Source organism: Apiospora kogelbergensis (assembly GCF_038363985.1).
Source record: "Apiospora kogelbergensis strain CBS 113332 chromosome Unknown utg000005l_segment0_segment0, whole genome shotgun sequence".
In the NCBI taxonomy this organism is placed as follows: domain Eukaryota; kingdom Fungi; phylum Ascomycota; class Sordariomycetes; order Amphisphaeriales; family Apiosporaceae; genus Apiospora; species Apiospora kogelbergensis.
In genome coordinates this window covers 2760660-2774801 of record NW_027117422.1, presented here as the reverse complement: position 1 = coordinate 2774801, position 14142 = coordinate 2760660, and the positions used below count along the sequence as shown (strand labels likewise).

Sequence of the window (14142 nt, the reverse complement as noted above, 5' to 3'; positions counted from 1 at the left end):
CTGCGGTGCTCGACCTGCGTACCTCCTGTCACATACGAGGAGAATGAACCAGAGCCGTTGGATAGTTCGTACTTGAAGCTTCTGGCCATCAGCCATGTGATCCCCGTGGACTGCTGTGTAGGGCTTCAAGCGGTGCCAGCCCAACTCCATTCGACTAATATAGGGGTTCCGAGAGTTCGGGAAGCTAACGGCATATATCAGCAACCAACTTCTCAAAGAGGAATTATGCGATGCGCTGAAGGAGCCGGCTCCAATATGCTTTGGAGGGAGAATCTTCCATGAGGTAAAGACAGCATCGCGTGCACGACGACCCCTCCCTCTAAACCCCGCCGGGATTGACCGGCTTTCTATTTCACTCTGGGTGTACAGTCGGCGACCCACCAAGCGAAACACACCCGTCACCTATACCTCCCGGCTGCAATTTATAGCAAAGGACGCCCATATGTTGTCCTCCGTTCCCTCCTAGCCGACTTATCGTAGTATTGCAGCTTAGCGACTCCTCGTCGTAGCTATCACGCTCGAGATGGCGGAATCCACCCACACAAGGGCGAAAGCCGCCCATGTGAACATGATGACAGACACCGTCATCAAGACTCTGCCCGCAGATGGGCTGAGGGTGATTGTACGCTCACTCCTGGCCACGCACCCAGAGATTACACGCACCTTCGAGGCGGAAACCTGCCGGTACGTCCAAGAGATTGCCTTACCGGCAGCTACGCGATCCATCGCGAAGGCAGACACTCAATGGCCGGAATCAACGCGCAACACTATTCGCTATATGGTAGGGTGCGGACTTTGCTACCAGGCGCTTCCCCTCGCTGGGGAACTTATCAAGAAGACTCTTGGCCTATCCTTGCAGGGGTCCGAGGACGAGAAATCTTGGGCCTCGGACAGCTTGGCATCCATCGACGGCGATATCGTTCAGGCCATCACAGCGGTGCAAAAGACCCTCTTGGCGCCCTCAGGAGTACGAAATCCTACCGAAGAAGAGCGCCGGCTGATTCGTGATCTCCACGAAGTGTTGGCGGACGGCCGGCAGTCAACGACACATGCGTCAATAGAATATCCTTACAGCAGAGCTTTCGCTGCCACCTCGAGCTTGCTTGGGCTACCAGTTGAGCAAAACCGGGAACAGGCCACGGATCCAGGAGAAACCGGAGAAGCCCCCTTAAGCTCGCCCGAGACATTTACACTAAATAGTAGGAATCTGCCCCGGATCTTTTCAGGGCTGTGGCAACTGTCGAGCCCCTGCCTGGGGCTCCGCATCTACTTCAAAGATCCTCTCCCAGTTCGTCAAGCATGTACAAGGTGGGCTTACCGCTTTTGACATGGCGGACCACTACGGCGACGCCGAAATCATATTTGTAAGCGCTGGACTCGTTGAAAGCCCAAAGTTGCGGGAGTCATGCTGATCGTTTTTTGGGCAGGGGCGCTTTCGTGCAACATACTCGCACAAAGAAGCACTTTTCGCTGCCACCAAGTATTGCGTCTTTCATCCACTGACAGTTACGCGAGACGCCGTTCGAGCCAACGTATCTGAGCGTTGTCAGAGATTGCAAACCCAACGCATAGACCTTCTGCAGTTCCATTGGCAATTTGTATGTCTCTCCCTTATTCTCCACTTCCTATGTGTGTTGCGGTTTCTAACATCCGATTAGTATAACGATCCTCAGTATCTGGACGCCTTGCGTTATCTTGCCGACGACGAGCGCGTGGGAGCACTAGGACTCTGCAACTTCGACACAGAGCACATGGAAAATGTTATACAGAATGGAGTCACAATATGTTCTAACCAAGTGCAGGTGAGTAGTAGTCAGTAGTTCCGGCTAGTCGTTCAACGGATAACTAACAAAGGGGCAGTTCTCTTTAATCGATAGCAGGCCAATGGTACGGATGGGCGAGCTGTGCCAGAAGCATAACATCAAGCTCCTAACATACGGTACCTTGGTAAGTTCGATCTTCATTCAAACACTTATATCCTCGAGACATGTACTTATTACGTCCCCTTGCAGTGCGGAGGTTTCCTGGGGGAAAAGTGGCTTGGGAGGGCTGAGCCCGACCTTTACGACGAAGCAATAACGCCAAGTCAGCGAAAAGTAAGTCAAGTGTCGTTATATCGCTTGAAGATTGCGCGACTCCTTTTCTGACGAAAATTATGTAACAGTACCATGGTATGATCAGGAGCTGGGGAAACTGGGCTCTGTTCCAAGAACTGCTCACCACGCTTAAAGCAATCGGCACGAAGCACAAGGTCAGCATCTCCAATGTAGCTACGCGATGGGTTCTGGATTTCCCTTACGTCGGGGCCGTCATCGTGGGAGCTCGAATGGGGATCAGCGAGCATACGGAAGAGAATATCGCTAGCCTCGGCTGGTCACTGGACGACGAAGACCAGGACGCCATTGAGCTACTGCTGCAGAAGAGCAAGCGACATGAGCTATTTGAGACTATGGGGGATTGTGGTGGTGAATATCGGTAAGCCGTGCTAGGCTATCCTGGCAGCGCACTGGGACAATGGAAAAGAACAACAATAACGACCAGAGCACCGTGTCCAACCAAGCGGCGCTAGAGAATTCGGGGCTGGTGGGGGCGCGTCAGGTCGTCCGGCTCTACGTAGAATATCCCGTGCAGGCCGAAGAACCGCCCAAGCTCCTCAAGGGTTTCGAGAAAGCGTCACTTCGCGCCGGGAGAAGCACGCTAGTAGACATTCGAGTAGACCTGGATGACTTGAAAGTGTGGGATGCCGGCGAAGAGGACTGGGCGTTTGCGAACGGAACATAAGCTCATGGCGGGCTTCTCAGCTGGCGACAGCAGGATTCGTTAAGGATTGAATTTGGACAAGTAGAAAACTGGAGCAGTCTATGGTGGCTGCCCTCCCATGTCAAAAGGCCAAGAATGGTACACTATTGTATTACTAAGTAGAATGTGCGTCTTCGGCCGTTTCGTATATCCCAGATATGTATCAGAGTGAGCTCATTATTGGCTGAACAGCGCTCTGCTCTGCAATGTCGTATGTGCAAGGCGCCGCCTTGTCGTGCGGTCTTGAAGAAGTATGTACACCCAAACGCCGTTGTCCAATGCCAATGCCAATGCCTGTATATGCGGTCTCCTCGACTTATACCAGAGCTGTTAAACCGAAGACAGTTGTCGATAAAATAGATATGCTTAACCAGCTCAGACCGCTCCCAATGGCCGGTGCTGCTGAATTCGGACCTGTTGATTCGGATCCGGTTGGCGGACCGGCGGCAGTGGGCCTGCCAGTCCCTGTAGGCATGCTGGTGGGCAGGAGCGCCCGACTGGTGGTGGGTGATGGTGCCGAGGCGGGCTTGAGGTTGGGAGGGTTGCACTTTCCCTTGATGGAAGCAAAGTCCGTGTCAGGGAAGATCTCCATATCCTCTGTGCCGCAATTGGTATATTGAGCCAGATGGATGGCGTTGTTAGTTTGGTCAAAGACGGCTACGAATCGTTAGCTATATGGGATTCTTCTCGCGGGGACAGTTCATAGCCTACCATATGCAGAGCGGAGCATGGTGTCTCCAAGCAGAACGAAGTCTTCGTTCGGAGAGACACCAAGGTAGCACAATGGGCCGAAAGCAGTCGAGACCTCTCGGATCATCTCGTTATAGGGCACGTGGATGGTCACGCCGGGGAAGGCAAAATCGACAGTTCCCGGCATGTCATTCAGTGAGCAGTCCACCGGATAGAATCCGTTTACATCTGTACCCTGGGAGCCAAAATCGGCGGCAATGGTGTTGGCCAAGGTAGACGGAAGCAGAGTGAGAGTCGCGCCACTGTCGAGGAAAACAGCCATGGTGGTGTTGGCGTATTTCTTCGTCTTTCCGCTTGGGGGCGTAAGACTCATATAATCCATGTCCACCCAGTATCGAGGAACTCCATCAGGTGATTGTGAGGCAGGGACGATCGGCAAAGACACCAGGTTGCCGGCAAATTTCGCCGTATCCAAGCCTCCGAACATGATCATGCCCTCTTGCTCATCCTTGCCGCCTAGAGCCAGACTGAAGGCTTTGGTGGCAGTAACGTTCTGGGCAGCCAATTCGTCGACAAAGTTCTTGTATGGGAGGGTGACATTGGCCCCGTGCCCGATGCCCAGAATCCCGGAGAACTCGTCCTTGGTCTCCGTAGCAAAGCCGAACCGTACGTTCTTCAGGCCGCTCTTCGAGTTCTGAAAACCAATGTCATCGGTGACGTACTGGATGTTTGCGCTTCCTATCCCGTATCTGAGAAGCTTGGTAGTCTGCATGACATTGGCTGTTGAAGACTTGGAAGGGTCATAGGCCCCAACAGCCTGGCAGAAGCGTTTGTCGGATGTTGTGCCTAGGTTCGTGCAATCCGGATTCACCCATAACTCGAACGAGCCAGTGTCCAACTGGACATAGTTCGGTTGCGGCGGGTTTCCGATTTCCAGCCTGGCATAGTATGCCACATCCGACCGGTTGGCTAAGGGCAATGTCTCGATACCGCGCTTCTCCCATGAGTCTCCAAAGACGTCACGGTTAGTTGAATGAACGACGGGGAACCTGATACAGTTTGCACCATGGCTACGTGAGGGCGTGTCGTTGCGCGGGACGACATGTTGCGCTTGGGTTCCCAGTGCCACAATCGAGGAAGCCAAGAAGATAGAAAGTGCCGTCATTCTAGAGCAATCGCCGTGGTGCCAGACACAGCATTAATCTGAAGGCAAGCGTCAGTAGGCATACATACATATACATGGGGTTTTCTTTCAAGCTCACCTCTGGGTATTTTCGCGGGTTAGCCGGACAATGCAAAGGTAATAGCCACAGAATGCACAGCCTAGGTTGTGCCTAGGAAGCGCAGCTATATGTGATAGACGGTGCAAGTGTATAGGGCCAGTATAGCGAAAGTCAAATACGCTGGTGAGACAATGCCTTCTAACGGAAGCCAATTGCAGGTGCGCAGACCCGTCGATTGAGTCAGCTTCGGGGTAGCCAAAGAAGCGCGGGGGAATGTCGTCGTTATAACAATAATAAGTGAACCGAACCAGCGACGCGACGTATGGAAAATAAGAGGGAGCTAATTAAGAGTGTCGCGGTCTGCCTCGAGGTTGTCCAGCAGGCAGTGAGTGTCTGGAAGGGGCGCCGGCGATTACTGTATGGGCCAGGCAGATAGGAATAATGAACGACAGATTAGCCAAGCATCCCGGATGCAGGCGATGGGAAAGGAAAGTGACGAGGATGACGAATGACGACAAGAACCAAGAAAAAAAACAAAATGCCCAGAAAGCCGAAGGACAGGCAAGGGGAGATGATAGATAGATGGCTAATGGTTACTTTAGATAGGCTGGTTGAGAGTCACCGCAGCGATTCAGGCTGCATACGGATCGGACTTGGGAAGCGGGCCAACCACTGGGTAGAGGACAAGCCGAGCTGGGCGGGCGGGCTGGGCGGTCGCGAAGGGGCTCCAATCCAGTGGCTGCCCGCCTGGAGCTGCGAGTACGAACAGGTGCAATGCTGAGCTGCCTGGCTGCCTGCCATCTCAACTCGCAGGAGATGAGAAAGAGGGCTTGGAGGGTGGAGATTGGCAGCGTAGATCAAACGCCAGAAACGGACGGCCTTTCTGGTGAGAGGTGCATTGCCGTTACAAGGATGCCAATGCTACCAAACCACTCTGGGCGCTGGGCATTTAGGCGGGACAGCCCAGCATTCTGTCACCCGCTGGACCACCAAGCGCCTCTAACAGTCTGGGCAGAGCGCCAGTTCCGCTGGGCTTTTCAGGAGGCTTTCCTTTGCGTTCAGCTAACGGGGCGTGGCGTCCTGTCATGGGAATACACGTATAGCAGGCAAAGTAGTGTATATGCAGCCGAAAAGTCATGCCTTTTTCGGGACAACTCGCCTGATTAAGCATAACACCAGAAACAGATCCAACTCTCTCTCCCTCCTGGGGTCTCTTGTGCCCGAAATGTTTGAGACATGGCCGGCACGATGGGCTCAGAAGGTTAGGGGGTCAAGGGTGGGTTGACGTGTTTCACAACGGGCTGCGTAACAGCGAGGGATCCACGCTGCCACGGGAAGCCTCATGCGGCAGTGCGGGACTAAGGACCTCGCTCCCGTCCATGCCCTGCTATAAACATTTTCGTTGTTGTTGGTTTTTGCAAATCATTCTATTTAATAGTCATGGCTTCGCTCCTCGGTTACTCGGCTCGCGACTCACGGCTCACGACTATCCAGGCGAACGGAGATAATTTGCAGAATGCCAGCGTTTCGCCTTGATGTCGCTGTCACTGTTGGCGCCACAACATAGTTTGCAAGAAGCCGGTGCAATTCCCTCTGACAAATTTCCAGGACCACCACAGCTCATTAAACTTCGGCCCAAGTATCTTCTACCAAGCGAGTCGCAAGCTATATGGTTGCTCTTCATATCTCATGATGAGATGCCAGAGGTGCTCGAAGTAGAACGCAGTGTAGTACGTCTTTAGTGCATGATAGAAAATATACATCAATGGAGTGAATGAGATCGGTAAAGCTCTTGTCCGAGGGGAGGAAGAGAGAGAGAGAGAGATGGTCATTGTTTGTCGTTCAAAGGCGGGAGTCCATGACCCACTTGGCGGTGCGAAGATCAACAGGCCGACTTCATCCCATCCGAAAGTCATCCGGAGCGGGACCCGAAATCAAGAAAGCAGCAGTCCTGTGTCAGGGGGCATCTGCAATTACGCTCCGAAAAACGCTCGTTTGCCTTTGCCAGACTACCGGCCACGTTCAGCCTCGCGCTGTCCGTACACTGCTGCCTGGATCACCAAGCGTTTCAGCTCGCCATTGTCCGTAAACTACCAGCCCACACAAAGCTTCGAAGCGCCGCTGCATAGCATTGTCGCCTCACGTATTGAATTTCCTCCTCAGCCAAAACCAAGGCACTTTCTCTCGTCCAGCAAACAACCCTTGTCCGTGGCTGATTCGTCCAGGCTACAGGACAAACCCCTGTCCGTGTCACAGCACCAGTTCTGCTGTGTACTTCAAGACATTGCTAACATCCTCTTTGTCGTTCCTTGTCGAAATCAACAAGATGGCATCAACGCCTTACACGAAGGCTGCTATCGGGATGCCACCACCCTTTACCTCGGACAATTCGCTCGCCCCCTTCACCGTATCCATGGCCGCCTACCTAGCTGCCAACGCAGGCTTCGAAGGTCTAGCCACGGGAGCCCTCGTATTTTACTCTTCTCCTCCCAAGGACGCCATCACCACCAACGAATTCGAAGGGATAGAAGAAGACCGCATCCTGTTGGTCCAGCGTGCGCCGCACGACTCGATGCCGCTACGCTGGGAGGTTCCCGGCGGCGCGTGCGACGACGAGGACGAGACAGTCCTGCATGCGATGGCGCGCGAGCTGTGGGAGGAGGCTGGGCTGCGCGCCGCGCGCATTGGACCACAGGTTGGCGAGAGCATGGTATTCTTCACGCGGCGAGGCCGGCGGGTGCTCAAGGTCAGCTTTCTAACCGAAGTCCTCCTGGGGGAGGAGAAAGAGGGGCGGCCGGTGGTCAAGCTGGACCCCGAGGAACACGTCGCGTTTCTTTGGGCCTCGGAAGACGAGTGCCGGAGGCACAGGGTCGATGAGACGGAGATCACGTTCACGCATACCAGCCAGGAGCAGACCGTCTTGGAAGGGTTCCGTTTGAGGAGAGAACTCAAGAGGCGGGCGGCATCATGATGGCAGGGCAGGGACAGCCGGATGACGGGCTCCTCGGGGGTAGCGTCGTCAATCGCACTTGTCCACAGATTGAACTTTGTCCTCACGATGGACATATGTTCGCAAAACGAGTAGACCAGGACTAAAATCCAGCGAGTTCAGTCTCATACAGAAGTAACAGCACATGTCAAGCTTCCAAGCCACTCAACAAAGTGCCTAAGGTACTTGATACGATTTGAGGCTGTGAGGGTTAGATTACTTTAGCAAACTGTTCGTATCACGAGCTTACAACATATCCAACCCGATAACTATCTTATAACCAGTGTACTGAGTTGCCATGAATTTTTCCCATCCCTTTGTCTATTGGGAATTGAATACTGTTGGTTTGTCCCAGTGAAATACATGGTGATCCAGGTTGGTCCCTTGGGGTTTTCTCTAAGTCCCTTAACATCTACGAAGCAACAACTGTACGATTCGTTGTATACGCTCATCCATACAATGCGGAGAACTAAACGTAGACCGTAATCGCAAGGAAAATATCGAGAGTTGACTGGACGTTACAACGAGGTTGGCATAGGCTGTTGTATTTGACCGCTCTGCCACAACCAATCAAGACCTGAACATTGAAACGATCGCCATGTATCATTACTAGATGACGAGAAAAATAGTGCTATACAAGCCACAGCGCTCCTGATTCTAGCATCGGTACCGGGCCCGAACAAGCCGCGTCTCGGGGTACGGCACCCTAAAGAGGCTGCTGTTATTTGTAAGACGGCGTGCATCTGATCCACTGTCAAATGCAATCAGGTATACCTATCTGTGTATGTTTTCTTACAGAGAAGCGGAGGAGGGCTGAAGTATTTGAGGAGATGAGCATGGATTATGCCCCCGATTGTCACTCTGTGTTGATGGATTTCAAAGAATCGCATCGAGAGGACAGTGGTTGATACAAAAGCCTTTAAATCAGGCGTTGTTGACCTGATATTGAAAGTTGAAAAGTCAAGTTTCGGGTAGGCATGCCTGTAGCTTGTTTGAAGAACAGCCACGTCGGCGGTCACATCACTCTTTGACGGGCCGATTGCTACATGTTCTTGGAAATGTGAGCCTGGCCGCAATTTCATTCCATTCGGCCAGGAAAGATGCTCATTTCCGGTAGAGAGTGAGAGCGGCTTCGGCACCGGGAAGGAATTTCGCCTGCATGGGGTCGCATACATGAAAGTGAAGAATTGGATCACTCGGAAGCCGGGCCAGGCTGCCAGGCATGCAACGAACGATTGCGGACGAGGCCAGGTCTTTCTATGACTGGATATCATTTACCGACATTGATGATACAGAATTACTGTGACATGACGCGTATCACGTGATGCAGCCAATGACTAAGCCAAGGGCGGATGGGAGGAAGGTCAGAAAGTGTGGGTGGAGGATTTGGTGAGCTCCTAAAAGGGTAAAGCCCATTGGCTGGATTTGGAGCTCGTCGGGTTTTGAGTCGAACGATAATGAGCCATTGCAGCCGAGAGAGTATCATCAAATCAGCAGGCAAAGTAGAAATCCCTCTCTTTTTTCCCAAACCTGAGGTACCATCGAACACCAACACCCCCCACGACGACAAACCCACCCGAACACCTCTCCGCTCTTCAATTCCACGACCTAGAATGTTTTTGCAACGCACTGCTGTCGCGGCTGCCCGCCGTGCCGCCGTCACTCCCGTCATCCGACGCAGCTTCACCGCGTCCGTCTTGCGACGTAAGGCACCGCCGTACCACCGTCACCACGTCATGCGCCCTCTCAGCTGACCATTGAACTTTGCGATATTACAGGAGATGCTGGTGCCAAGAACGTCGAGCCTCACTCCAGCGTCGGCCAGAAGATGAAGGCCTTTGCCGGTACGCACTTTCACTAGGATCAATTGATGGATTGAGTGTTGGATTGGTTATGCCCAGCGAGTGGTGCCAATCGGGAGGCAATTGAGCAGGGAAACCATTGGGCAACAGGCTGACATGGAACACCGCACCCTCACAGACATCAAGAACGAGGATGACCTGATCGGACCCGGTGCCGCGCCCGGCACCGTCCCCACCGATCTCGAGCAGTCCACCGGTCTCGAGCGTCTGGAAATCCTGGGTAAGATGGAGGGTGTTGACATCTTCGACATGCGTCCTCTCGATTCGTCGCGAAAGGGTACCGTCGACAACCCCATTATGGTCAAGTCTGCTGGTGACGAGCAGTACGCCGGCTGCACTGGCTACCCCGCCGACTCTCACGTTGTTCACTGGCTCGGCGTACGTACAACCAACCCCTCGAGTCTGCCACCGGATGCATGGCTGCATCGCCAGGCATATGCCTAGCTGTGACTGACTATACTATGGCTCTGGGCAACTGAAAACGGAGATACTAATCGCAGCGTTCTGCAGATGTCCCGTGAGCGCCCCGTTGAGCGATGCCCCGAATGTGGCAGCGTCTACAAGATGGAGTACGTCGGTCCTCAAGATGATGGCCACGGCCACCACGACCACCACGGCTACGAGGAGCCCAAGACCTTCGCCGATTACGTCAAGCCCCAGTACTGGTAAATCGCCGCTACACGACCCTCGGACGTGTGTAATCAGGGAAGCTAGGGAGGGAGCGGAGAGGTATAGGAGGACGAACTACGATCCATCGGACGGTGCTGGCTGTAGATTAGTAGAGAAAGAATCCACCGGCAGTGTAAAAGAGTTCCTTTGTGTATAGAGCCTGCCCACACCGGGAGCAATATGCATAATTCGTTTGAAATACCCATCGTATCGATCAGTGTGGCTGACGCCAAGCTACATATATCTGCATTGGTTGGGACATGTTTCGTGTGACAAAAAGCAGCTTCCGTAATGCACCTATTGTACGTGCTTACCGTACCGTGGCTGATAACACCTGGCCAGCTGGCTCTGGTTAGGCCTGGGTTCGCCTATCAAGGCTGGTAGTCAGATGGGAGGATGAGAACAGCGCATGGCGTGATAATGATGGCACAGCTATGCGATACGTCCATGCCAAACCATTGGCTCTGGCGTTTCCTTGGGCCCCCCTAAGGGGGTAGTCAGGTGAACCACCTGCGGTGAGCAAGCAAAGAAGTGGTAAGAAACAAAGGGATCGAGCAGGCATCATACTGTCTGTACCACCTCACTTCCGGGCCTCTTTGCTGCCCGTCCATATTCACCCGAGGCAGTATATGTCAAATATGCATGGTTCTCCCCAAGGTACGCTAATCTCGTATACAGTGTATGGGGAAGAAGCTCTGACGGTGTATAGAAGTAACTTTTTCTCCAAACCCGGACAACCGCGCAAGCTTACACCCCCCAACAACAAAGGATAATACCAAAGTTAGCACTTTGCGAGATTCTCCGGCGACGAATCGGAGAGAAAAGCATCGGGCAAACTGGCAGCAAGCATCTCCTGATGGAGACGGGGCGTCCATGTTCATGAACGACACGGGCAGGGTCTTGGGATTGACCCAACTTGTCACCTGAAGTGTCGCCGTTGCTTGACCTCTCCCGGCTCTCCTTCACGACGGCAGGATGGAAGCGAAGGAAAAGGCGGAATCCAAATTGCCGATCGAATGTTACGCAAGTTTTATAGCACTATTTGGCCAGCCGTGAGTGGATATGATACACCTATACGTGGGTAGTACGGGAGGTACCTCCCAAACCCAATACTCGATGTTGGATGAGAGGGAGAGACCCTATTAGTGAGCTCAGCTTTATTGGACAAGGGGGAGGGGGTGTGTGAGGAATGGGGGGTGGGTACCCGCACCCCGATAGTAAGACAACCTTGACAAGAGATACACTGGCCGTATTCATTGGTGTTGGGAACTGCCACAGGGAGTATTCCCTCTGTTTTTTTCTCTCTTTCTCTCTCCCTGCCTCCTTATACCCATTTCACGACAGGTAAGTCGGTACTTTGGTATGGGTGCCGGATGATCTGATACACTCACATTTTCTCCGTTTCTTTTTTCCCTTCCATATGTGAGGTACTAAGACCGAGGCCACAATGCATAATCACGAATTCTATTCCCAAACAGGCGCTATTGTACGGGGTCATCAGTCACGCAAGGCGAATCGTATATAGTGGGATATATATAAGCATGTATGTATTTACGTATACGTGTATTATACGAGAGAAACAGATGGGGACGAAGGGAGCTCGAGTGCGGAAACCGGCCGGCCATGCGAGGCACGCATGGCATAACCTTGTTGGATGTCCGACGATTGGCATACTGCGGCGCTTGTGGATGGAATGTTTCCCTCTTTCTTTCTGCTTTGCCCTCGCTTCGTCTATTTGCGTTTGGCCCCTTGTCCAGAATGTGTTATTGAGACGATGCTAAGCCGAGAGAGACTGTGGCCGTGCCTTCCGCCCTAAGCCGTGCCTAGCAGGTAGTAGGAGACATGCATGGGGACGCAGCAAGCCAATAGGAAACCGCCTGAGTTCATCGCGATAGGCGGCGCCAAACATTGAATACGTAGGCTCTCGCTCCCTCTACGTACTTCTACTTGATTGAATTGGCAACTGTACCATAATGAACCGATTTCTGCTGACCACCTGCCCCTGCGCACACTTACCATACATATATATGTGAGGTCGGTGTTCGTATCGATCGCAGGCATTTGCTATTTATTCCATAGTCCATCTGAACCAAAGCCAAACATTCCGTTTCTTCCTCCGCGATGAACAAACATTCTAGCTGCCTACCCGCCCTACTAGGCACTAGGCAGTCTATCATCTGATCAACGCTTGCTCTACGCACACAGATACATACATAGTCATTTGCACCTTGTCACAATCAACGGCGCGCGTTCCGGATTCGGCGAAACGTGTTGGTTGCGTGTAATTAGTCACTACCACTCGGAGTCCAGTCAGCTCCAAATCGTAATACATACATCGACCTAAAATATCGCACATGCGGCTAAGGAGCGTATGGATCAGGTTATCGATGGATGAACCGACCGTACTAGATTTTGGATTTGGAAGTACGGGCTTGCGTTCTATGCATCAATGTTTCCAGTTGTCCGCCCGCCGCGGATGGTGATCCTGGCTGAAGTATCCTCGCCGTGAACCGTGAACCGACGTATGTACATCCGCAGTCGACATACTAATAGCACGCTCCGGTCACTCCAGCCTAGCTGCATGACCATCGAAATCAACCCCTGCACTCGCTCCACATCCGGTCGCAGCTACAGTATACTCTGCTCTCTAAATCGAGCTGCATATCGAGGATGAAATATACTCTTTCTTGCAACCTGCACGCACGTGTAGGAGAGCGAGAGGAAGGGGAAAGGGCATCCAGCAACCGTCAAGATCCAGCGCAGCCCGTGGCACCCGCCAATCTGCACCATTGCATTGCGTCGCACCCTGCTGCCGTTTTTGGTCAACCCAACTAATTACTGCGCCGCACTCGCTTCCCAGTGTTTCCGGTAGGTTTGTTGCTCTCTTTCCATCATTTCCTCCGCCGATCGAACGGATACTATATCGGTGCACAAAAAGGATGGACAAGGTCGTGTGTGTGAGCGCGCGCATCAATCGTATGGGGCGGTTGATGGCTAATGGGTGTCCTTTTCGGCCCAGTTCCAAACATCCGTCCATCCACCCACCCATTCGAACAAGAGAGCCGCATTGTCCAGGATCGGATTGGCTCCCAGGTCTTGGGGATCTGCCTAGGGGTAAGTACATAGTGTGCATATCGCTAAGTCGGTACTTTACCCAGTCGGTAGGCCACGAAAGAAAATGTATTCATTCATGGCTTAAGTGAGGTATGTGAGAGGTATAGCAGCCTCCCAACTACACACGTACGCCTGTGTATGTATATATGTATATAAATATATAAATATATATATGCGATGCTTGATCGCCTAGCCAGCCTATGCATGTACTTTTTTCTTAGTAGCCTCCTTCGGTGGAGGTGACTATTCATTGACTTATTGTGTGATAATTATAATACATTGGACGTAATCATACTACCTTGACGACCCCCGTCATCTTTTGGCCTTGGCAATCCCTGCATCCACCTGGGGACGCAAGAAGTTCCAACAGCAGCAGCAGTAGTAGCATAGCCTTTCTTGTTCGTCAACGGCCATTTGATACTCTGGTCCTCTCGTCTTGCCTGTTGCTCTCTTCCTGTGATCCACAGCCGGTATACGGACGTACAGCAACCAGAAAAAACTCTACTTGGCCACTACTACCTAGTAGGTCCGGAGAGATATCTGGCTTTGACCGACCAACCAATACTCCGCCAAACCACATAATCCACTAGTACCTCCATGTCAGAAAAAGGTAAGTAGGTTAATAAAAGCCATGAACGACAGATACACACGCGCACATCACGCATACCTCCCTGTCTATTAATGAAACATCTATGTATACATATACGTATACGTATATGAGCGCGTGTAAGCATCTCCCGTAATCTAGCCCACACACCCCCCTGCCGGCCTATTCCTGTTTCCCTATTCTTCCCAT

General features: G+C 52.5%; 5 protein-coding genes across 5 annotated transcripts; 4 read left to right on the top strand and 1 right to left on the bottom strand.

Moving 5' to 3' along the window:
• Positions 1-523: 523 nt before the first annotated feature.
• Positions 524-2479, top strand: PG998_007493 (uncharacterized protein; the record flags this gene model as incomplete). The annotated part of the gene is made up of 6 exons (XM_066874309.1): positions 524-1199; positions 1573-1598; positions 1659-1802; positions 1861-1947; positions 2013-2096; positions 2165-2479. The coding sequence occupies 6 exons, from the start codon at positions 524-526 to the stop codon at positions 2477-2479; spliced, it is 1332 nt and encodes a 443-aa protein (XP_066730254.1).
• Positions 2480-2514: 35 nt separating this feature from the next.
• PG998_007492 (uncharacterized protein) lies at positions 2515-2781 on the top strand (the record flags this gene model as incomplete). The annotated part of the gene is made up of 1 exon (XM_066874308.1): positions 2515-2781. The coding sequence occupies one exon, from the start codon at positions 2515-2517 to the stop codon at positions 2779-2781; it is 267 nt and encodes an 88-aa protein (XP_066730253.1).
• A 334-nt stretch (positions 2782-3115) lies between these two features.
• On the bottom strand, positions 3116-4654 carry PG998_007491 (eukaryotic aspartyl protease; the record flags this gene model as incomplete). The annotated part of the gene is made up of 2 exons (XM_066874307.1): positions 3116-3456; positions 3511-4654. 2 exons carry the CDS (start codon positions 4652-4654, stop codon positions 3116-3118), a joined length of 1485 nt encoding a protein of 494 aa, XP_066730252.1.
• A 2384-nt stretch (positions 4655-7038) lies between these two features.
• PG998_007490 (NUDIX hydrolase domain-like protein) lies at positions 7039-7683 on the top strand (the record flags this gene model as incomplete). Its single annotated transcript, XM_066874306.1, has 1 exon — positions 7039-7683. One exon carries the CDS (start codon positions 7039-7041, stop codon positions 7681-7683), a length of 645 nt encoding a protein of 214 aa, XP_066730251.1.
• Positions 7684-9253: 1570 nt separating this feature from the next.
• On the top strand, positions 9254-10232 carry PG998_007489 (cytochrome c oxidase polypeptide IV- mitochondrial precursor; the record flags this gene model as incomplete). Its single annotated transcript, XM_066874305.1, has 4 exons — positions 9254-9405; positions 9480-9545; positions 9682-9941; positions 10074-10232. Exons 1-4 carry the CDS (start codon positions 9315-9317, stop codon positions 10230-10232), a joined length of 576 nt encoding a protein of 191 aa, XP_066730250.1. The 5' UTR covers positions 9254-9314.
• Positions 10233-14142: the final 3910 nt, after the last annotated feature.